The sequence below is a fragment of the Orcinus orca genome, chromosome 20 (genome assembly GCF_937001465.1).
Source record: "Orcinus orca chromosome 20, mOrcOrc1.1, whole genome shotgun sequence".
NCBI classification, from domain to species: Eukaryota; Metazoa; Chordata; class Mammalia; order Artiodactyla; family Delphinidae; genus Orcinus; species Orcinus orca.
The window spans coordinates 41,276,634-41,301,653 of record NC_064578.1 but is presented as its reverse complement, the minus strand read 5'-3'; the positions used below and the strand labels follow the sequence as shown (position 1 = coordinate 41,301,653).

General features: G+C 40.6%; 1 protein-coding gene across 3 annotated transcripts in view; it reads right to left on the bottom strand.

The window, feature by feature from the left end:
• TDRD12 (tudor domain containing 12) overlaps positions 1 to 25,020 on the bottom strand; it is a 90,815-nt gene that overhangs the window by 38,848 nt on the left and 26,947 nt on the right. For all 3 annotated transcript variants that reach the window (XM_033413806.2, XM_033413807.2, XM_049703845.1), the window contains exons 5-11: positions 22,834 to 22,889; positions 21,436 to 21,521; positions 15,625 to 15,814; positions 15,069 to 15,158; positions 5,329 to 5,426; positions 3,479 to 3,555; positions 499 to 579 (exon numbers count right to left, since the gene is read on the bottom strand). In XM_033413806.2, the coding sequence (XP_033269697.1) occupies positions 499 to 579; positions 3,479 to 3,555; positions 5,329 to 5,426; positions 15,069 to 15,158; positions 15,625 to 15,814; positions 21,436 to 21,521; positions 22,834 to 22,889 (678 nt within the window). The remainder of the gene's footprint in view (positions 1 to 498; positions 580 to 3,478; positions 3,556 to 5,328; positions 5,427 to 15,068; positions 15,159 to 15,624; positions 15,815 to 21,435; positions 21,522 to 22,833; positions 22,890 to 25,020) is intronic.

Sequence of the window (25,020 nt, the reverse complement as noted above, 5' to 3'; positions counted from 1 at the left end):
TTGTGGACTAAACAAGTATAAAATGAAGTGATCGCTCTATTGTTAACACCTTGTAAGTGAATACTTTGTGAATCTGGCAGGACAAAAAAAACCCCAAAAATCCTGAAGTTCTACACTGCAAATAATTAAACAGTTTCTCCAGCAGGTGGTAGATCTATTTAACGTCAAAAAACTGGGAAGAAAGCAAGCACCAACCCATATAAAATCAATAGCCCCAAAAGATCGACTATATATAATTTGTTTCATAAAACTGTTCACCTGACAAGAGAATCAGGAACAGGAGGTAGAGAATGACTATTTACAGTGGAACAAAGCTTTAAACAGAAAAATCTACTCTAGCAAATGGAAAAGAAAAAACGTGTGTGTGTATATATTTATTTACTTTATGGGAATGCAGGTTTGAAATTAATAATAAAATCATATTTTCAATTCTTCCTGCTTATACTGTTGTTTACAATTATTTCAAGTAAAAATTTAGGCCAAGAAAAAAATCCGTACTTCACACAGACGTTCTTCTCATTGTATCCTTTCTTCTCAGCCAATCTAAGTGGTTTCTCATTTGACTTCTGACATAAAGCACTAGAAATCAAAAACTTTTATTAAAATTTCTGAACCCATTTATCCCCAACCTCAAAATACCGTCATTTTCTGGGAGACAATTTAAGAAGTTCCACTGGAATAAGCTGATCAACTTCAGTAAATTCTGTGAGAACTGAAACTGAGTCCTTTGAGTATGAGAACCATCTTGACAGTCCTGGGCTGCCAAGAGCGAGCAAGCCCACTACATCCTCTCTTCCTTACTGATTACAACTAGAAACTTGGGACGAAGTACGCAACTACAGCGGAGAGAAGTCAAAACGTGAAAAGCCACCAGAGCTATGGAGAGTTTCCTGGCTTTCCCTTGGTGTTGAGCTGAGGGCAGCCTGAGTTGCAGAATGGCGTAGAAGATGCAGACATCAAAAACCCTGAGAGAAACTGTCCACCGTCATCCCTTAGTATCTACGGGGGACTGGTTCCAGGAGCCCTGCGGATACCGAGATCCACGGATGCTCATATAAGATGGTGTAGTACAGTCAGCCCTCCGTACCCAAGGGACCTTTGTCAGTGCGGATGCAGGAGCTGTGAATAAGGAGGGCCGACTGTATTTCAAGCCAGAGAACAGGGAAGGGCCTTAAACCAGAGGATGTAAGGAATCCCGACTTCTCTCTTCTCTTCCTCTCCTGGCCCTGCCCCAAGGGCAGCTCTGATCACGGAGCTGCATGCTGCAGTGGTAACGGCAGTGCGGTCACTTAAAACCCTGAGAGAAAACTTCTCCCTCCCTCTAAGGAACCAGGAAATAGGGACCCAGTAGTCTAAAGACTGTACAAGGAAAATCCCCCTCCTTTTTCCTCTCTTATTTCTATTGCTATTTTATCACACAAGCAGCCCCAATCACACAGAACTGCATGGTGGCTTCTCCACAAGAAACCATCTACCTGGTCAGAGGAACAGAGAGAGAGAGCATCTAGAAAATGGCGAATGTGAGGAAAATCCTGGGGAAAAAAAAAAGAGATAGAGAGCTGGGTGGCGGGGGGGGGGGGGAAATCCCTTATTTCTTTTTATGGCCCCAAAAGAAGTCCCACGCTCACCCCAAGTTGAGCATATTCAGAACAGACCCAAAGCAGTGTACCAAAGACTTAGAAACAGTGCCACAATCACCACCCATGGCAAGTAAGACAGAGTTTGAGGTCTGAACCTTAAGGAAGCGATGACCTCCTGCTAAAACAAACAACAAAGTCAACAGCCTCCAGAGGATTCTAAACCAGAGTCTCCTACCATAATATTCAAAATATCCAGGACGCAATCCAAAATTACTTGACATACAAAGAATCAGGAAAATCAGACAGACTGTAGAAGGAAAAGATAATCGACAGGTGCCAACCCCAGCACAGCTCCGAAGTGTGAATTATCAAGCAGCTCTTATAGCCATGCTCCATAAGAAAAGGAAAGGGGAGCACTACTGAACGGCATGATAAGAACGCTCCTTTCTTCTCAGCAAAAAAAAAATACAGATTAGAAAAAAATTAAATAAAAAATTTATTTAATTATAAAACATAATACATCAAATAAAAAATTCACTGGATGGGCTCAGTAGCAAAATGGAGATGACAGAAGAGTCAATTAAACATAGATCAGCAGAATTATTAATATGACAAACAGCAAGAAGAAAAGGTTGCAAAAATGAACAGACCCTCAGAGACATTTGTCTCATAAGAGTCTCAAAAGGACAGGAGAAAGAGATGAGTGCAGAAAAAATATTTGTAGAATAACAGCTGAATACTTACCCAATTTGATGAAAAGACAGAAACCTACAAATGAAGAACCCTAATGATCCCCAAGCATAAGAAACGTGAGCAAAACTACACCAAGACATGTGATACAATAATTAAACTGTTCAAACCAGCAATAAAGAGAACATCTTAAAAGCAGAGGAAAAAGACATGCTGCACACAGAGGAACAAAGAAAAAAGACGATGGTAGATTTTGCACTGGCAACAATATGAGCAAGCAGATGGTGGGGCAACATCTTTAAAACACAGGGGAAAAGAAATTTAAACCTTGAATTCTATCCTTGCAAAGGTTTTGTTTTTTTTTAAGTGAAGCTAAAATATTTTTTCAGACATACAAAAGCTGAAAGAATTCATCACCAGCAGACCCATAATACAAGAAATAGTAAAGGAGGTCCTTCAGGTAGAAGGAAAATGGTACCAGATGGAAATCTGCATCTACACAAAAACTGAAAAGCATGGATGGTAACTACGTGGGTAAATATATAATTTTTCTTATTATTATTTAAATTTAATTTATTATTAATAATAATAAATTATTTAATTTATTATTATTTAAATCCCTCTAAAAGAAAAATCACTGCTTAAATACAAATAATAATAGATTCCAGCATTTATAACAAATGTATAAATAAAATGTATGACAACACTAGCATAAAGTTCAGAAGGGGAGAAATGGAAGCTTCCCATTTTAAGATCTTACACTATATGTGAAATGTATAACATTACAATACATCCTTTCTGTGATCTCATTAGTATCACTGACATGGATCTTGATGAGGACAGATCCTTTGATGCTCATCTTCAAAAATATAACAGACCATTCTTTGCTTTCCACCAACTTGAACTGCCATCTGGCCCACATTTACGCATCCTTTACATCAAGACAGTGTCACTGGACCTGCCTTACAGACACAACTTTGTCTGATAAGGTAACAAGGAGACAAGAATCACTACCACTTTTTGGTCAACGGTGCTGCTAGCCAGTTGTCAAACATTTTAATTTTAAATTAATATATGTTTAATCGATATTTCCAAGGTCACTCCTTTTTTGAAATTGGATATTCTTCTATCATCAATCTTACAGAATGCTGTATAAAACAATATCATACTTAAGTCTCTAGTCAATTACACTGGTTTTCAAATCATACCTTGCTGCTGGTGTATCTGGATCGGCAGACATGGTTGTGCCTCTTTTCATTGGCCAATACACTGAAGACTCAGCACACTGTAAAAAAAGTTTTTTCAGAAAGAATAATTATGCTAACATGATATACATTCTTGAGGAACCAAAATTCCATGGGAGTTATTCTCATAGACAACCATCCCAGATAACATTCAGGCAACACAGATATGAAGAGACCAAGAACTGGAGAGCTGGGTGATTATGCCACTGCTATAACCACTAGATTGAAATGTCCAAATAGCGGGCAGTTGCCTTTTCGTATAATCAGTAGTTAAAATGTCCTGGAATTACTTTCACCTGTCTTTTCAAAAGACCTGGAGGGACAGGTTAGACTTGCCCTTAACTATCAGAGTGTCCCATAATTCCAGATTTTTACACCCTTGTTAAAATGAGAGTAAACACCCACTTCTGTAGAGTGGGCAGTAAGCCAAGAACAAGGATTCGAGTTTAAAGTGTCTCCCACTTGGAGATTTTATCGATAAGCCATGATTACTAAATCTTTATAAATTTAAGTAATTTTGTGTGTGTGTGTGTGGCGATACGCGGGCCTCTCACTGCCGCGGCCCCTCCCGTTGCGGAGCACAGGCTCCGGACGCGCAGGCTCAGCGGCCGTGGCTCACGGGCCCAGCCGCTCCGCGGCATGTGGGATCTTCCCGGACCGGGGCACGAACCCGCGTCCCCTGCATCGGCAGGCGGACTCCCAACCACTGCGCCACCAGGGAAGCCCCAATTTAAGTAATTTTTAAGAAGTCTCTTCCGGACTCACATATTCCTTTTGGGAAACCCTTACTAGATAATACATGCGTCTGCTATGAAATACATAAAATACAAAATCATATACAGTGAAAATTAAGACTTCAAGAAAATTAAACCACCTAGGTTTTCTATGCCTACCTAGAGCTATCTCCTTATTTTCAACGTGGACTTCCAGAAATACTCAATGCATTTCAAGAGTATATAGTATATATAACATGGTTTTTTGTTTTTTGTGTTTTTTTTGCGGTATGTGGGCCTCTCACTGTTGTGGCCTCTCCTGTTGTGGAGCACAGGCTCCAGATGCGCAGGCTCAGCGGCCACGGCTCACGGGCCCAGCCGCTACGCGGCATGTGGGATCTTCCCAGACCGGGGCGCGAACCCATGTCCCCTGCATTGACAGGGGGACTCTCAACCACTGCGCCACCAGGGAAGCCCTGTAACATGTTTTTTAACATGAAGAATAAAGCATGCTTTTTCTTTTCACTTAGTAATATTTCTGGGAGTTAACAGTATACATTGCAGCTCATTAATTATTTCCAGTTCTCCTTCTGGCTAATCAGCAGGAATGTACTTTTATGACCCTTTGCAGTTACATGATCATATGACTTGCTTTGACCAATGATACATAATCAGAAGTGACATGTGTCACTTCTGGGTAGAAGGACTTTATAGCAGGTTCACAATTCTCTTTTCCCTTTATCCCCCGCCACTACGATTATGATGTTCTAGGTGATGAACCCAGGTCCTTGAGTAAGGATTATACGGAGCAGAGCATCCCCCCCAGCTTCAAGAACGCATATTGTATGACTGCAAAACAAAGTTTTTTTGTGTTAAGCTACTAAAGTTAAACAACAACAACAACAAAAAGAACAAGGACTTGACAAGGGAGGAGCTGGAGTTACCCTGTTCTTTTGAAACAGAGCAAACATGTAAACTTATATTTTTTCATGAATGAAACTATCATAGCCATATTTTTGGTTCCTAGTAGATTTTAAAGGAGAATATTCTAAAATGAACATTATATGAACTTTGTATTTAATGCACATTTAAAAAGACCACCTTATTTACATCTTTTAAGGAGACGCACTGTTGTTTCTTTTCTGATTTTTTTTTGGGTGAGTCTCGCAATGAATCCGTATTATACTTTATAGCTGTATCTGCAAAATACAAATAGTAATAAAAATTATCTTAGAAAGCGTTATTAATAAATAGAAAATAGGACAAAAAGGATTATACTAGGGCTTCCCTGGTGGCGCAGCGGTTAAGAATCCACCTGCCAATGCAGGGGACACGGGTTCGAGCCCTGGTCCGGGAAGATCCCACATGCTGCGGAGCAACTAAGCCCATGCGCCACAACTACTGAGTCTGCGCTCCAGAGCCCACGAGCCACAACTCCTGAAGCCTGGGTGCATAGAGCCCATGCTCTGCAACGAGAAGCCACTGCAATGAGAAGCCCACTCACCGCAACCAGGAGTAGCCCCCGCTCACCACAACTAGAAAAAGCCCGCGCAGAACAACGAAGACCCAACAACACAGCACCCCCCCCCAAAAAAAAACCTTAAAAAAAAAAAAAGGATTATACTAAAAAAAAGTACTATTGTAAAACCTTAATATATAAAATTGTTATGGAATAGGATTTTGTGTTTACTTGAGGGGATTAAATTTAAAAATCTCGTTTCAACCTTATTATTAAAAAATGTTTTATAAATTCCTTTAATGGCTAAAAATTAACCATAATTTATTTTCCCAACTTGGCAGAATCTATTCTGCAAAGGTCACAACATGACTCCCAACACATGCTATTCTTACAATGTGATTTTCACACTTCTGCCACGGAGAGATGGGCTCATACTCTTTCCCGACTGCCTGGGTGGGCTTGTAAACAGGGAAGGGGTGTTATGTGACTTCCAAAGCTAGATCACAAAAACGTCACGTACTTATGACTTGCTCTCTTTGATGCTCACTTCTGAAGCCCAGCCGTCACGTTGTGAGGAAGCCCAAGCAACCACGTGGAAAGGCCACTATACGTATTTCAGATGACAGCCCCAGCTGAGACAAAGCAGACTTCAGATCAAAGAATATTATCTGAGATTAAAGGGTCATTTAATAATGACGCAGATCAATTCATCAAGAGGACATAAAAGTTCTAAACTTTCACGTACCTAAGTAACAGCCTCGAAATACATGAAACAGAAACTGATAGAATTGAAAGGAGACAAAAATAAAACAATTGCAAAGTTGGAGATATCAACATCCGTCCTTCAGTAGTTGATAGATGGGTTGACAAAAAAAAAAATTAATAAAGACGGAGAAGACCTGAACAACACTATCAACCAACATGACGTAACTGACCTTTATGTAATGCTCTCCCCAACAATAGCAGAACATACATTCTTTTCAAGTACACACACAGCCTTTTCCAAGTGAGACCATATTCTGGGTCATAATACACGTTTAATAAATTTTAAAAGATTCAAGTCAGGGCTTCCCTGGTGACACAGTGGTTGAGAGAGTCCACCTGCCGATGCAGGGGACACGGGTTTGTGCCCCGGTCTGGGAAGATCCCACATGCCGCGGAGCGGCTGGGCCCGTGAGCCATGGCCGCTGAGCCTGCGCTCTGCAACAGGAGAGGCCACAACAATGAGAGGCCTGCGTACCACCAAAAAAAAAAAAAAAAAAAAAAAAAAGATTCAAGTCATACAGATATATAATACCCAAATGAGAATCTGGAACAACTTAAGGAGTCAATAAAGATAGATAATACAAGCAGGAAAAAGAAAAGCGATTAGAATCTCCATGAAGAAATAAATGCTGTAATCTTATATTTGATTATTGTTATTTGTTGTTATTGTTGTTATATGATAAGAGTTGTTATTTTTCAGTTGGATTAGCTTTTTACTTATTGTTATGATGGAGTGGTGAATTCCAAACTCCCTTTGAAATCTTACATTTCAAAACTCAATTTAACTTCCAGTTTTGATTCCAGCATGTAAGGAGTTTGGAATTCACCACTCCATCATAACAATAAGTAAAAAGCTAATCCAACTGAAAAATAACAACTCTTATTAGATCTGACCTAAAAAATGAGGTTGCAGGGCAAACCTCTTCCCCCACAACTGGAGAGACAGACGCGGGAGACAGAGATTCGCAACTGATGTGAGCAGAAATCTCCACAGGAACCCGCACTGGAGCAGGAAAAATCTGAACTGTAATTGACCACTTCCTGGAGGCTCAGGGTGGGAAAGTAAGTTAACAATTCCAGGAGGCCCCCAGCACTTCTGTGAATCTTACCTACTGGAACTCTACCAGGTTCTCATAGTGAAGATCATATAAAAATCCCCTTGGGGCTGCCAGTAAGGGAGGGGAAAATTAACCAATTTGAAATATGTCAGCACATTCTGTTCTCAACAAGGCTGGGCCTCGGGAGAAACTAACCAGAGCCTAAACTACTGGGGCTTTACCAGAGATTAATCGCCTTGGGGGAGGGGAAATACCCCACTCTATCTCTCTACCCCCTCCAGCCATCCTGTCCCCCCCAAAGCAGGAGAGGTGGAGGACTGAAAAGCACATGTGAAGGTCACAGCCCAGGGGCACAGGCTCCCAAAGATGGAGATCTAATCGTAGCATTATAGGCGGCTTACCCTCCCTCTACATCTTACAACCGTATCTTTAAAGGCCTACTTTTCACCCAGTATATCATGTCTGGTTTTAAACAAAAAAATAAATTACAAGGAATACCGAAAAGCAAAACAGATGACAGTCTGAAGACATAGGGCAAATCAGAACCAGAGTCAGACACAGCAGGGATGCTGAAATTATTACACCAGAAATTTAGTACAACTATGATTAATATGCCAAGGGCTCTAATAGAAAAAGTAAACAATATGCAAGAACAGATGGGTAATATAAACAGAGACATGGCAATTCTAAGAAGAATCAAGGAGAAACGCTAGAGTTCAAAAACACTAACAGAAATGAAGAATGCCTTTGATGGGCTTATTAGTAGACTGGACTCATCTGTGGAAAGAATATTTGAGCTTGAGGATATGCACATTAGAGAAGGAATAAATGAAGGCAAATTAAAATTTTTTTTTGAAAATAGATGTAATAGATAACAGTTTGTTCAAAATAATAGTGACACTATATTTAATTACTTATGCATATACATATAAAAATATATAAATATACATAAATTACACACACGCCTATGTACACTTATGAATGCATGAAATGAATAACAACAATGATACAATGGACAGGAGGGAGGAATTAGGAATACTTTGTTATTATAAGGTACTAGCATTACCCGTAAAGAGGTATAGTGTTATTTGAAAGTGGACTTGGATTGGTTGTAAATGTATATTACAAAATCTAAGGCAACCATTCAGAAAAGTGAGAAAAGAAGTAAAACTTGATATGCTAAAAAAGAAAACAGAATCACATAAAATGCTAAATTAAAGCTACAAATGACAAAAAGTGGAAGACAAGAACAAAAAACAAAGGCAATGAATAGAAAATAGTAACAAGTTTGGCAGATATTAATCCAACTAAATCAATAATCACCTTAAACGGTATTGGTCTAAATATACCAAATAAAAGACAGAGATTGATATAAATCCTAGCAATGTTTTCTTAGGTCAGTCTCCCAAGGCAAAGGAAACAAAAGCAAAAGTAAACAAATGGGACCTAATTAAACTTACAAGCTTCTGCACAGCAAAGGAAACCATCAACAAAACAAAAGACAACCTACAGGCTGGAGAAAATACTTGCAAACAACATGACTGATAAGGGCTTAATTTCAAAAATATACAAACAGCTCATACAATTCAACATCAAAAAACAAACATACCAATTAAAAAATGGGCAGGGCTTCCCTGGTGGTGCAGTGGTTGAGAGTCCACCTGCCGATGCAGGGGACACGGGTTCGTGCCCCAGTCCGGGAAGATCCCACATGCCGTGGGGCGGCTGGGCCCGTGAGCCATGGCCGCTGAGCCTGCGCGTCCGGAGCCTGTGCTCCGCAACGGGAGAGGCCACAACAGGGAGAGGCCCGCGTACCGCAAAAAAAAAAAAAAAAAAAACAAAAACAAAAAATGGGCAGAAGACCTAAAGAGACTTTTCTCCAAAGAAGACATACAGATGGCCAACAGACACATGAAAAGATGCTCAACATCACTAATCATCAGAGAAATGCATATCAAAAGCACAATGAGGGACTTCCCTAGTGGTGCAGTGGTTAAGAATCCGCCTGCCAATGCAGGGCACACAAGTGTGATCCCTGGTCCGGGAAGATCCCACATGCCGTGGAGCAACTAAGCCCGTGCGCCACAACTACTGAAGCCTGTGCACCTAGAGCCCATGCTCCGCAACAAGAGAAGCCACCTCAAAGAGAAGCCCATGCACCAGGACAAAGAGTAGCCCCTGCTTGAAACAACTAGAGAAAGCCCACGCATAGCAACAAAGACCCAACACAGCCAAAAAAAAAAAAAAAAAAAAAAGCACAATGAGATATCACCTCACACCTGTCAGAATGGCCATCATTAAAAAGTCCAGAAACAATAAATGCTGGAGAGGGTGTGGAGAAAAGGGAATTCTCCTACACCGTTGGTGGGAATGTAAATTGGTACAACCACTATGGAGAACAGTATGGAGGTTCCTTAAAACACTAAAAACAGAGTTACCATATGATCCTGCAATCCTACCCTTGGGTGTGTATCTGGAGAAAACCCTAATTCGAAAAGATACATGCACCCCAATGTTCACAGCAGCATTATTTACAATAGCCAAGACATGGAAGCAACCTAAATGTCCACTGACAGATGAATGGATAAAGAAGATGGGCTACATATATACAATGGAATACTACTCAGCCATGAAAAGGAATGAAGTAACGCCATTTGTAGCAACATGGATGGACCTAGAGATTATCATACTAAGTGAAGTCATGCAGAGAAAGACAAATATCATATATCACTTATATGTGGAATCTCAAATATGATAAATGAACTTATTTACAAGACAGAAACAGTCTGACAGACACAGAAAACAAACTTATTGTTACCAAAGGGGAAAGGGGGAGGGAGGGATAAATTAGGAGTTCGGGAGCAGCAGATAAACTACTATATATAAACTACTATATATAAAATAAACAGGGAACTCCCTGGAAGTCCAGTGATTAGGACTCTGCTCTTCCACTGCAGGGGGTACGAGTTTGATCCCTGGTCAGGAAACTAAGGTCCTGCAAGCCTTGTGGCATGCCCCCCCCCCAAAAAAATAGATAAACAATGAGGTCCTACTGTATAGCACAATACAGTAGTCGATATTTCATTTTTGAATCTGTCTCCTAAGGCAAAGGAAACAAACAGTCTTTAATATATATAACCAAAAATAGAACTACCATATGATCCAGCAATTCCACTCCTGGGCATATATCCAGAGAAAACTCTAATTCCAAAAGATACATGCACCCCAATGTTCACAGCAGCATTATTCACAACAGTCAAGATACCGAAGTAACCTAAGTGTTCATAAACAGATGAATAAAGGAAGTGTGGTGTATGTGTGTGTGTGTGTGTGTGTGTGTGTGTACATACACACACACACATATACACACAATGGAATATCACTCAGCCAGAGAAAAGAATGAAAATTTGCCCTTCGCAGCAACATGGATGGGTTTATGCTTAGTGAAATAAGTTAGACAGGGAAAGACAAACACTGTTACTGTATCACTTATGTGTGGGATCTAGAAAAGATGAGTGAACATAGCAAAAGAGAAAGAGACTCACACATACAGAGAACAAACTGGTGGTTATCAGTGGCGAGAGGCAAGTGGGGAGGTACAAGAAAAAAGGTAGTGTATTAAGAGGTACAAACTACTACATAAAAAATAAATAAGCTACAAGGATATATTGTACAGCACAGGGAATACAGCCAATAGTTTATAATTACTATAAATGGAGTATAAACTTTAAAACTTGTGAATCACTATGTTGTACGCTAGAAACTTATACGTATTGTACATCAACTAACTATACCTCGATAAAAAAATTTACAGCTTAAAAAAAAAAGCTGAAGTAGCTGTATTAATTTCAGACAGAGTAGACTTCAGAACAAGGAAAATTATGGATAGAAGCAGTATATAATAATAAAGGACCCAGGGACCTCCCTGGTGGTGCAGTGGTTAAGACTCTGTGCCCCCAGTGCAGGGAGGGCTGGGGTTTGATCCCTGGTCAGGGAACTAGATCTCACATCCATGCGGCAACTAAGTTCACATGCCACAACTAAGCCTGTGTGCCGCAACTAAGGAGCCCTTGAGCCACAACTAAGGAGCCCACCTGCTGCAACTAAGAAGCCCATGTGCCGCAACTAAGGAGCCCTTGAGCCACCACTAAGGAGCCTGCCTGCTGCAACTAAGACCCAGCGCAACCAAATAAATAAATAAATAAAATAATAAAGGACCCAATTCTTCAAAAAGACATTACAGACCTTAATGTGTATGTGCTTAACAACAGAGCATCAAAATATGTGAGGCAAAAACTGACAGAATTGCAAGAAGTAGATGAGAACACTGTTACAGTTGGAGACATCAACACCCCTCTATCAAAAACGAACAGATCCAGCAGGCAGAAAATCAGTTAAGAGTACAGCTGAATTCAATAGCACCACCAATCAACTGGTCTTAATCGATATCTAGACTACTTCATGCTACAGCAGATTATACCTTCTTCTCAAGCTCAAATGGAACTTACACCAAGACAGACCACATAAAACACACCTAAATAAACTTAAAAGAACAGAAACTGTACAATGTATGCTCTCAGACCACAATGGAATTAAACTAACTTAATAACAAAAGGATAGCTGGAAAATCCCAAAATACTTGGAGATTAAACAACACACTTCTAAATAATATAGAGATCAAGAAGAAATCAAGAGAAATTTTAAAACATTTTTACCTAAATGAAAATAAAAATACAACTTATCAAAATCTGTGGGATTCAGCAAAAGCAGTAAAGAGCAACTGATATCGTTAAATGTTTATATTAGAATAGAAGAAAAATTTTTAATTAATAATATAAGTTTCCACCTTGGGAAACTAGAAAAGAACAGCAAATTAAATGTAAAGTAAGCAGAAAAAGGAATAAAAATCAGAGCAAAAATCAATGTAATTGGAAACAGGAAATCATCTGCCACAATTGAGGATCCTCTACAAAATAACTGGTCCATAATCTTCAAAAGTGTCACAGTCAGGAAAATCCAGGAAAGACTGATGACTGCTGCAGACCGAGGGAGACCGGGAATTGCACCAAGTGGTACTGAGCTGCATCTTTCTCCCACAAAGGAATTAGTGGGACAACCGGCAAAATTTCAATGGTAGCTGAGGGTTAGATGATCACAATGTATCACCGTTAATTTCTGATTTAGATGGGTTGTACTGTGAATATTTTTGAGAGTACCCTTATTTCCAAGAAAAACACACTCAAGTATTGGGGAGAGCTGGGGCGTTCCAGTCGGCAACTTATTCTCAAATGGTTTAGGATAACATCAAGTTCTCTGTAATGCTCTCCAACTTTTCTGGAAGTTTGTGATCATTTTAAATTAAAAGTTTTATTGAGAAAATGTAAGTAAACTCCGAGAAAACAGATTTTGATTCCTTTTCTGATGAATCCTAGAACAGTGCCTGACACACAGTAGGCGCTTCCTGAGTATCTGAGGACTGAAGATGTGTGGAACGGGAGTGCGAGAGCTAACCTGCCGCAGAAGTCAGGACAAGGTCTAGAATGCGTAAGCCTGGGCAGAGTAAAATAATCATAAATATTTTAAAACTTAAAGTTAACTGCCAAGATAAATAGCTAAGAAAAAATAAAAGGTTTACCTCTAGGGAGGGGCCTGGGTGAGAAGAAGCTGGACAAGAGAAAATTACTTTTCATTATAGCCTTTCCATACTATTTGACTGTTCAGCCAAGTATGGAAAAGTACTACACTTTGATTTTTGAAAAAATAAGGCAACTTCAAGGAGAAGTACCAAAACTTAATAAAAATATACTTGAAACAGCGCCTCACAATAATTAACAAGAAAAAGGAAATCTTTGCTTGAATAAGTAACATCTAATAATTGTTTCTTACATGATAATCCAGTCACATCTCACATTAGCTTTCTTTTGTTTACCATCAACCGCTTCCTTTTCAAAGATATGCAGAGTTCATTCCAACACTGATTGTAATAAAGAAAAGTAGGAAACAATTATTGCCCAGCAATCTGGGGCTACTGGAAATAATATGTCTATACAATGGAAAGCTGTACAGTGCTTAAACACCATCTAAGCGCCTGGTATTTTTCTTGCTCTTGTGGAAATGGAAAAAACACAGATGGAAATAACACGTTCCCATTAGTAATGGGCTCCTTTCAGCAGAAATTCCCATCTGGGACCCCTACAGGAGGCACATCAGAATATGGGTGGGGGCCACATAGGCCAACATCCACCACACAAACTCTGCACAAGGAGAGCCCATCTGACCAACTCAGCAGGAGGGAATAAGGCCTCCCAGTGCCACAGAGGAGGGAGTGGACTGACAGAGTCTCACCTCAGAGAGGTTATACTGGATGCATTTGACCTAGAAAGAAGTGAAAAACCACTACAAAGAGGTAGGTATAGTAGGATCCCATTTCTGTAAGACACACCCTCACATCTGGAAAACTTTGGGAAAAAAAAACTGTAAAATTTTAATAAGTAGGTACATCAAAGGTGACAGGCTTTGAAAATTATCTGTATTTTTCTATGATGAAGAACATTACCAAGGTAATTTAAAAATTTTAAGGTGCATGGAATATTTTAGTTGACTAAAGCTTTAGTTTACTTGAGGTTTACAATGGATATATCTGAAATATCAACAGGTATACATACACCCAATGTAAGAGTGATCACAGAGGAATCACCACAGAGAGTGAGCCATGCATCAGAGTGGCTGGCATGTTTCACCCTTGCCCAACAAATCCAATTCATTAAATACCTTGGAGATATGGAATTAAAGACTAGATATGTCTGATTTCATAAATGCCTCTTTTTTTTTTAATAAATTTATTTATTTATTGTTAGCTGTGTTGGGTCGTTGCTGCACGTGGGCTTTCTCTAGTTGCTGTTGGGGGGGGGGCTACTCTTCACTGTGGTGCGTGGGCTTCTCACTGCGGTGGCTTCTCTTGCTGTGGAGCACGGGCTCTAGGTGCACAGGCTTCAGTAGTTGTGGCTCACGGGCTCTAGAGCACAGGCTCAGTAGTTGTGGCTCGTGGGCTCTAGAGCGCAGGCTCAGTAGTTGTGGCGCACGGCCTTAGTTGCTCCGTGGTATGTGGGATCTTCCCGGACCAGGACTCAGGCAGATTCTTAACCACTGTGTCCCCCGCATTGTCCCCCGCATTGTCAGGCAGATTCTTAACCACTGCGCCACCAGGGAAGCCCCCGCCTCTTTCTTATTTCTATGCCTCCTATTGCTTAAAGTAAAAATCAATCATAAATCCATATGTGTATTCTGAAGACAAATAATCATCACTGGCCTGTGGCTGGGCTGGAATAAATCAGTCCTACACATGAACAAGTGCCTGTTATGTTCTTTACGTTATGGCAAAATCCTATGGACTGCAAGGCAAATTACCTTTGTCAGCATCTACATCATAAATTGGTTCCATTAAATTAAGGGAAAAAGAGAGAGAACTACCACAGCCCTTCTAAACAACCCCTACAATCTTTAGATAGTTAAGGGTGTTCTTTTACGTTGCCTATGAAATGGAGCAAAAGAGAACTCACCCAGGATCCTAGAGGTTGGCCCGAGGTCACCGACACCCTTGGGGCACGGATGCTGGAGAGACTTTGCCAGAAAAGTTAAACCACTTGACTCTGACAGAAAGAATACATTTCAGGGTTAAAGCATGAAATAAAACCCAAAATACAAAAGTGGATGTAGAGAGAAACATTTAAAGTTGTTTCCATTGTCCGTGACTGAATCTTCTCATATTTTCTGCTAATAAATGGCTTTTTTCTAAGTATCTAAAACAGTAAACAAAACCTTGTTTTGATAATATCTTTAAATTACGAACATATGGACTTCTGAAAATATAACTCCATGTTAATAAGAAATTGACAATAGTTTTTTATCCTGTTCTCATAAAAACGAACGGCAGCAGCTCTTTTAGAACCTCAAAACTTGTAACAAACTCACCAGGATTAAAATTCAAATATTAAATTCAGAGTCGAAGTCTCTGCCTCCACACGGGGAAAAGTCTGTACAACAATTTATATCAATACGCTAAGATTCCTATAAATAAGACAGTTTAAGAAAAACATATTGGTGAAATCCACTCACTTTCCATCCTTTGAGAATCTTCTCCTTGCAAAAACATTGGCCAAAGAGTAAGCGCTGGATTGAGTTTACTGGAAAAGGATGCTGATTTTATATTCAATCTTGGTTTCTCTAAAGAATCAAGGTTTTTATTCTCCGTGGGTGATACATAATAAGCGAAGTTCTTTGCAACCAGATCATCGTTCACACAAACCTGTATAATTTTAAACATTTCATGAATAAGACAAATATACTCAGGTGACTGTTCAGAAAATATGCCAAACTTAACCGAAAATTTCAATCTTCAGAAAAATTATTTTATAGAACATAATTTGACAGAAATTGATCTCTTGACTTCTGCTCTAGTAACAGTGAACTAGATATTTCTGAATAACCTTCCTGGCACAAAATCTAAAAAACGTCTACTTGAAAGTGCTTGAGAACTAACATGGCTTTGCCAGGTAAAGATCTGGGAAGAGGGTGAAGACAAAACACAAATCATAAAAGAAAAAACTGATAAATTAGATTTTATCAAAATTTTAAATTTCTGCTTTTCAAAAGATACTGTAAAGGGCAAACCACAGAAAAGGAGAAAATATTTTTAAATAATATATCTGGATGGACATGTATCCAGAATACATAAAGAACTCTCAAAACTGAATATAAAGAAAACAAAACCAATTTTAAAATGGACAAAAGATACTAATGAAAATAGTATGGTCTTGGCATAAAAACAGACACATAGATCAATGGAACAGAAAAGACAGCCCAGAAATAAACCCACACATATATGGTCAATTAAATTATGAAAAAGGAGTCAATAATATATAATGGGGAAATGACAGTCCCTTCAATAAACAGTGTTGGGAAAACTGGACAGCCACATGCAGAAGAATGAAACTGGACCACTTTCTTACACCATATACAAAAGCAAACTCAAAATGGATTAAAGACTTGAATATAAGATCTGAAACCATAAAACTCCTAGAAGAAAACACAGGTGATAACCTCCTTGACACTGGTCTTGGAGATGATTTTTTGGATTTGACACCAAATGCAAAGGCAACAAAAAGCAAAAATAAACCAGTGGGACTACATCAAACTCAAATGCTTCTGCACAGCAAAGGAAAGCACCAACAAAATGAAAAGACTCTTAATGAGAGAAAATATCTACAAGTCATTTGTCTGATAAGGGGTTAATATCCAAAATACATAAAGAACTCATACAACAACAACAGCAACAAACAAACAAACAAACCCCCAAATAATCCAACTCAAAAATGGGCAGAGGATCTGAGGATCTGAATAGACTTTTTTCCAAAGAAGACATACAGATGGCCAACAGGTACAAGGAAAGATGCTCAATATCCCTAATAATCAGGGAAATGCAAATCAAAACCACAATGAGGGGCTTTCCTGGTGGTGTAGTGGTTAGGAATCTGCCTGCCAATCTGTCCGCCTGCAGGGGACACGGGTTCGAGCCCTGGTCTGGGAAGATCCCACATGCTGTGGAGAAACTAAGCCCGTGCGCCACAACTAGAACCTGCACTCTAGAGCCTGTGAGCCACAACTACTGAAGCCCGCACACCTAGAGCCTGTGCTCCACAACAAGAGAAGCCACCGCAGTGAGAAGACCACGCGCCGCAACGAAGAGTAGCCCCCACTCGCCACAACTAGAGAAAGCCCGCATGCAGCAACAAAAACCCAAGGCAACCAAAAATAAATAAATTAAATAAATAAATAAAAATACAGTGAGGTAACACTTCACATCTGTCAGAATGGCTGTTGTTAAAAGGAAACACCAAGTGTTGGCAAGTATGTGGAGAAAAAGGACCCCTTATGCACTGTTGGTGGGAATGTAAATTGGTATACCCTCTATGGAAAACAGCACGGAGATGCCTCTAGAAACTAAAAATAGAACTACCATACAATCTAGCAATTCCACTTCTGGCTATTTATCTGAAGAAAATGAAAACATTAACTTGAAAAGATACATGAATCCCCACGACCACTGCAACATTATTTACAATAGCCAAGTTAATGGAAATAATCTAAGCTTTCATGGGTGGATGAATGGATAAATAAAGATGTGGTGTAAATGTAAAATAGATAGCTAGTGGGAAGCAGCCGCATAGCACAGGGAGATCAGCTTGGTGCTTTGTGACCGCCTAGAGGGGTGGGATAGGGAGGGAGGCAGGGAGGGAGACCCAAGAGGGAAGAGATATGGGGACATATGTAAAAGTGATTCACTTTGTTATAAAGCAGAAACTAACACACCATTGTAAAGCAATTATACTCCAATAAAGATGTTTAAAAAAATGTAGTGTATATACATATACCCAATGGAATATGATTTGGCCACAAAAAAGAACAAAAGCTTTCCATTTGTGACAACACCTTAAGGACAGCATGCTAAGTGAAATAAGCCAGAGAAAGACAAATGCTATGTAATCTCCACTGGTATGTGGAGTCTAAAACCGAAAGGAAACAAACAGAAAACCCCAAGCTCACAGATACAGAGAACAGACTGGTGGTTGCCAGAGCTGGGGTGGGGGAAAACGGGGGGAAGGTGATGAACTGGGTGAATGGAGTCAAAAGGTGAAAACTTCCAATTATAAAATAAATAAGTCACGGGCATATAACGTACAGCAGGGTGGCTATAGTTAGTAATACTGTATTGCACATTTGAAAGTTACTAAGAGTAAATCTTAAAAGTTCTCATCACCAGAAGAAAATTCTGTAACGCGTGGTGACGGATGTTAACTAAACATGTTGCAATGCGTATACACAAGTATTAAGTCATTGTATTGTACACTTGAAACTAATATAATGTTGTATGTCAATTATACCTCAATTTAAAAAAAGGAAAAAAAATGGGTAAAAGATCTGAATACTTCATCGAAGATATACGGATTGCAAACAGCATATGAAAAGATACTCAACATCGTAAGTCACTGGGGAAATGCAAATTTAAACTACAATGAGAGACCATGACACACCAATGAGAATGACCATAAAAGTAATGAAGAAGATGTGAAGGAACTTTAACTCTCATTGCTGATGGGACTGTAGAACGGTCAACCACTTTGGAAAACAATTTGGTAGGCTCTTAATACCTATACTATAACACTACCCAGAAGTGGGACTCCTAGGTATTTATTCAAGAAAAATGAAAGCACAGGTCCACAGGAAGACTTGTACATGAATCTTCATAGAAGTTTCATTTGTAGTTGCCCCAAAGGGGTCACAACTTAAATGTCCATCAACAAGTGAATGGATAAACACACTGTAGTATATCCAGACAATGGAAGGATATTGACAATAAAAGGATCAACGTGGATGTATCTTAAAATAATTTTGTGTGAAAGAAAACAAGCAAAAAAAAAAAAAAGAGAGAGAGAGAGAGAACACGCTGGGACACATCCTTGTGCTTCCTTCGGGAGCTAGAAAAGGACTGTTGACCCCATTTTTTCTTTTCTGGCAATTATGACCTCATGCGTCCACTGTAAGTTCTCTCCGCTGAGCATGCCTCTGCTCTTTTAACACCCTGGGGTAAAAGCAAGTTGTCATCCGAACACAGCCATACACACAGAGAAAGAAAAGCAAGAAGAAAGAAGCAGGTCACTGGAGAACTTGTTTAAAAGATGTTTCACAAGACGGGTCCTAGAGCCAACATTCTGGCATTTTTACCAAGTTGTAAAATAAGCAATGAAAAGTCACAGGCAAAATCAACAAGAATGTGGGGGAACCCAAAACACAATCCAAAGAGTAACAAATGAACCTTATTACAAAGGAATAACACAATGACACTGAAGAGGGTAGGGAAGAAAAGAGCTAACCTAAGTAATTCTGCATCCAGGGCTGCATGCTCTAAGGCTAAAGACAAATTTCTTTTGCACAGGAATGTGGGTTAGCAAGTCTGAAATTACTCTGTGTGAATACTAGAATTAATCAAGTAACTATACTGTAGCTAACGCAGGTTTCTTACTGTCAGAGACAGGTGTTAGGAATGAGGAGGGGGAGGGGTAGAATGAACCCTGCAGCGCTGGATTGAAATTAGAGGTACCAGAGCTCTTAATATATATACAGATGGATAGATCTAGGAATAGATGTAAATGTTTGTGTAAGTGGGTTAACGTACATACATGTCTTTCCTATCTGTCTGCTGAGAGGGCCTGCAATCAATGACACCCCAGTAGTAATAATGAGCACACCTAGTGCCCTGATCTTAATATCAGAAGACCATTCTTCAATAAAAGGAACCACTTCTTGGAGAAGTGGCTGATTCTGGGGCTGGAAAAGGACAAAATTAGCCTCGGAGCATCCTGTGGTACCAGAAAGTAGGAGTTTTCAACTATGATGGGACACACAGAAAGGACACATCAGCCACTTTGAAGAAGCTCCTAACAACTAAATCTGCAACAACTTGAGCAGGAAAATAATGATAATGGTGGATTATATCCTCAGAGTAAAATAAATATCCAAAGAGTCTATACTAAGATAAATTATTGAATCAATTAATAAATGGGAAGAATGGTCAGCTCTTCCTCATAGATTCCAATTAAAAATGCAGAGGGCATGATGGAAATGGGCAAACACCACAGAAATAAGTTTTGCAGAGAGAGTCATTGATGGCTACCTGCATGGTCTCAAAGTATCTCCCCGTGAGATACTTAATAATTTCAAAACGGAATAAACAGTAACTCTGTTGAGGGAAAACCTAGCAGACACCACCCTAACCAGGTGATCATGATTAAGATGACAAATCATAAAACATTATCAACATCATAACCCCCGCCCTGACGTACTGAGAAGGGCATCACTTCTGTAGCATTCTTGCTAGAAGCATGCAACACCTCAAGCTAATCATGAGAAAACATCAAATAAAGCCAAATTGAGTAACATTCTACAAAATAACTGGCCAGTACTCTTCAGAAGTGTCAAGGTCTTAAAAGAGGAGGAAAGACAACTGTCACAGATTGGAGGAAACTAAGGAGACTGGACAGTCAGATGCAATGTGGGATCTGAGATCAGACCTGAAACCAGAGAGAGGAAATCAGTGAAAAAACCAGCAAAATTCAAATAAGGTCTGTAGATTTTTTTAAATTATATTTTATCAGTGTAAATTTTCTGGTTTTAATCATTGTACTACTTGTTTGTATGGTTAACATTAGGAGGACCCAGGTAAAGCACATACAAAAATCTCTGCACTAATTTGGCATCTCGTCTGTAAGTGTAAATTGTTCCAAAACAAAGTTTTAAAATAAATCCAGGTTTTAGATGCCCTCTGTGGGCCCTGAGCAGCCCTAGATCTGCAGCTCTATCCACCTCCACACAAGGTACACAGCTGCTGCGTCCTCATACCACCCTTCATAAAGGGCAGCCAGCCAAAGGTGAACAGCTAATAACTGGGTGGAGGAAAGAGGGGGCTCACAGGTGAGGCCCACTTCCTTTCTACTTATGGTATCTGAATTCTTTACAGTGAGCATATGTCCACACAATGAGAAAATTATGGAAGGGAAAAAGCAGGGAACTAAAGCCACACCAAATGTGTGTATTCAAGAAAATTACATCCTCTCGTAAGAAAATAACATTTCACACTCATCACTATGGGAATAATTTCTTGTCCATTACTCAATAAAATGCTGTCTAAATAAAATACTAATTTTTTTAAGTAATTAAAAGAAGAAAAACAGACCTGGCTAACTTCTGATCTAAGCCAGACCTTGAAAGATTAAGAAAATTTATATGCTGTGTGAATGACACTGTTTTCCTAGGTGTGTACTGTTTTAATAAGCATTTTTAATAATATTTTAATACAATTCTTTCACTTACCTTTTCATGTTTTGTAGTTACATAAAGGTAAACCTCAAAAGTATCTTCTTCCACAGCACACAATTTGGCTTCCACCTGGGTAGCTGCTAAATAGCATAAATCAAAACATAAAGTAGCTGATATTAAAAGTATGCTTGAGGGACTTCCCTGGTGGCCCAGCGGTTAGGACTCCATGCTTCCACTGCAGGGGGTGCGGGTTCAATCCCTGGTCAGGGAACTAAGATCCCGCATGCCACACCGCGAGGCCAAAAAAAAAAAAAAAAGTATGCTTTAAACAACTATGACTATTTCTCACCTATTAATCTCTGCTAACCACTCACGATTACCCAGTGCCACAACATTCAACAGCCTCCTCCCGCAGAACGGGTCTGGCACTGGGCAAGGCAAGGTGCAGGCTCTCCCGGCACGAAGTCAGCCATGTGTCCTCTGTCCCTCTCAGCCCGCCATCCTCCTCCTGTCACCCTGTGACAGCACCTCGAGCACAGTTCTGGGCCCTCTCTTCTTTTCCAGTGACTCCCAAACCCACGTGCCCAGTCACAGTCTTTCACCTGAGTCCATTCCACCCCTCCAAATGCCCCAAAGAGCAGCTCCATGTAGCAGCTCCAAGCACTGTTATCGTTTTACAGGTGAGGAGGCTATGCGGACGTAGCAGGACGGTATTCAACCCAAGCACTCTGCCTCCTCCAAACCTGTGTCTCCCGGGCCCCCTGTGGGCTCACAAGGGCCCAAGCTACAAAACCAGAGGCGCCCCTCCCATTTCTCCCAGGTGCAACGCCTCTGGTTGCTCCTTTACCCGGACAGTGGGGCAGTGGAGGAGAGGGGCCAGCACCCCAGGCAATGCAAACTCACTACTCCTCAGAACAGCCCTGGAGTTGGGCACAGTTATTTGGCTCAGACGGCCAGGGGTTAGGACAGATGTCTCAAATGAGAGTCTGTCTTACAGCCAAGGATATAAAATAAAAAGAGCACACTAAAGAGGTGCTGAGACATCCTACACATCTTCATTAGCAATGACGGTGATCACAAAGTATCCATTTACTACCCCTTGCTTGCAGAAAAAAAGTTAGGCTTTTCATCAACTGTTGGTTCAATGAAATGCACGTAAATTTATTTTGCAGTGCTGCAGCTTCTATGCCAACTAAGAGACAGGCATTATTGTGTAAGGGTCCTCACCCACATAGCTCCTTCCTGATTTCACCTGTCAATTACTGATGCCCACATCCACCCCCAAAATTCCAGGGGTGCAGGGTCATTGTGACACTTGGGGTGGAAGAAGCTCCAGGTCACTTATGAACCCCACAAAGGGCGTCAGACAGCTAAGCACGCACATCTCAAACCCTCTCATCAACAGAAGGCGTCAGTTCAGAGCCGGCGGCAGTGATCATGCACTTGCCTCACCTTTTAGGATGTTCTGAAAGTACCGAATAGCTGCACTGTCCCACTTCTTGGCAGGTCTGGAACGGAGAAAAGAGGCAACTTCATTAAATAAAAAGCTGAGGTCAGTACGCTAACATCATTTAGTAAATTATACACTGGATGTTTCTGATATTACACGTTGAACATATGATGCAGGTAACGAGGGGTCCGGCTCTGGCCTGGGGGTGATGATCCCAGCTGCACCCCGCAGCAGACTTCTCTTCCATGCCCGCCTGTGCCAGTGCAGAGACTCGCTGAGAATGGGCCCCTTTCTGGGGCTTCCTGAGCTACTGTGCCCACCTCCACGGCATCATGTCCCAACACCACCATCCCATTACCTGCGACACCCATCTCCCAGCCAGAACGCTAGCTTCCCAGGACAGGGACCCTGAGTTAGGATTGCTCAGCACAGGCTGGCACGGAGCGAGGGCCCCACACATGTTGGTTAAACCAACATTCTGAAAGTGGCTGTGGGAAACGCAGCCACTACTGTCTCGTGGTACCCCTTTCACTGTGTCCCATTTCTCCCTATCATCTTGTCCTTTCCTATGTGTGATACTGTGATTTTATGATAAGAAATATCTATTTTGTCATTGTCCCTGTTTCTGGCACAGAGTTCAGTGGTGAGAGTGACAAGGTGACGAGTGGAAAGCACCAAGGTAACTTAAAAATGGGGGCTGGTTGCCAGGGGAACCAACCTTGTGATTAGAGGGTTGGAACTTTCAGTCCCACCACCCTGACCTCCAGGGAGGAGAAAGGGGCTGGAGGTTGAATCAATTGCCAATGGCCGAAGATTTAATCAATCACGGCTAGGTAATGAAGCCTCCATAAACACCAAAAAGGGCCTAGGCTGGGAGCTTCTGCGCTGGTGAACACGTGGAGATGTGGGGGACAGGCGTGCCTGGAGAGGGAAGGAAGCGCCTCTCCCCACCTTGCCCTGCGCATCTCTTCCATCTGGCTGCTCCTGAGTTATATCTTTTATAATAAACTGGTAATCTAGTAAGTAAAATGTTTCTCTGAGTTCTGTGAGCAAATTAATCAAACCCAAGAAGCGAACCTCTCATTTATAGCCATCCCATTCAGAAGCACAGGTGACAACCCAGACTTGAAATTGGCATCTGAAGTTGCAGGGGCGGGGGCTGGGGGAGGTCTTGTAGGGTGAAGCCCTTAACCTGTGGGATCTGATGCTACGTCAGGTTAGGCTGCTACACACACACACTCGCAAACTGGAGTCAGAGTCATACTATGCTTTGGAAAGAAAATCGCAGGAGAAGCCACAGGCAGTGGAAGATCATGAAAAACCAATATTTAGAAGCATGGAACAAAAATAAAATAAAGTAAGGTTAGAGTGATATGTTTTATGTTTCTCCACTGGTTTTATTTCTCAGAGATGCCATCACCATCCTCCAAGGGTTGTTTCAAAGATCAAATGAGGTAATGTACACAAAGCACTTAGCCCTGTTATTTTTATTTTTACTAAGACACTAAGCACATTACTTCAAAGAATCACAAAGGGTTTCCGAAGGGAGGTATAAACAAACACACAAACAAACGAATACAGTGGTTTTAAAACCTTGCTATACAAAAAATTACCTAATAAGCTTTTTGTTTTTTAACAAAATGTAGTAGATTCCTAATAAGGAAAAGGCCCAAGAGAAAAATCAATCTAGTCTATGAACAAGTAAATCAACAAGTCTGTCACACGTTAATCAATTAGTCTGTGTGTCGGTGTATGTGTGTCTCTCTCTCAACACGGCGCACACACACACACAAACTACGTGAAGAGATACCCAACTTTACAAGTCAGAAAAATACAACTTAAAACAAAATACCATTGTTGTCCAGCAAACAAGCAAAAGTTAAAAAGCCTGATGATACTCTACGTTGTGTGGGGAAAGCAGCACTTTCTACACCCCAATGATGGGGGTATAGACTGCTAGTCCTTTTGAAGGGAAATTTAACAAAAACTGTAATACACATGTTAAGAAAGACATTCTAGATGAGGCACAGACACAAAACCAGCAACATCAAAGAAGGTGATCAAAACCCAGTGAGATCACTTACCTGAAGGCTTTCATCGCCTACACTGAGGGACTCCTAGGGTTGGGTGTGTCCAAGGCTGGGAAGGCCCCTGGGGAGCACTGTGGTGGCGCTGGGAAGGGGGTAATG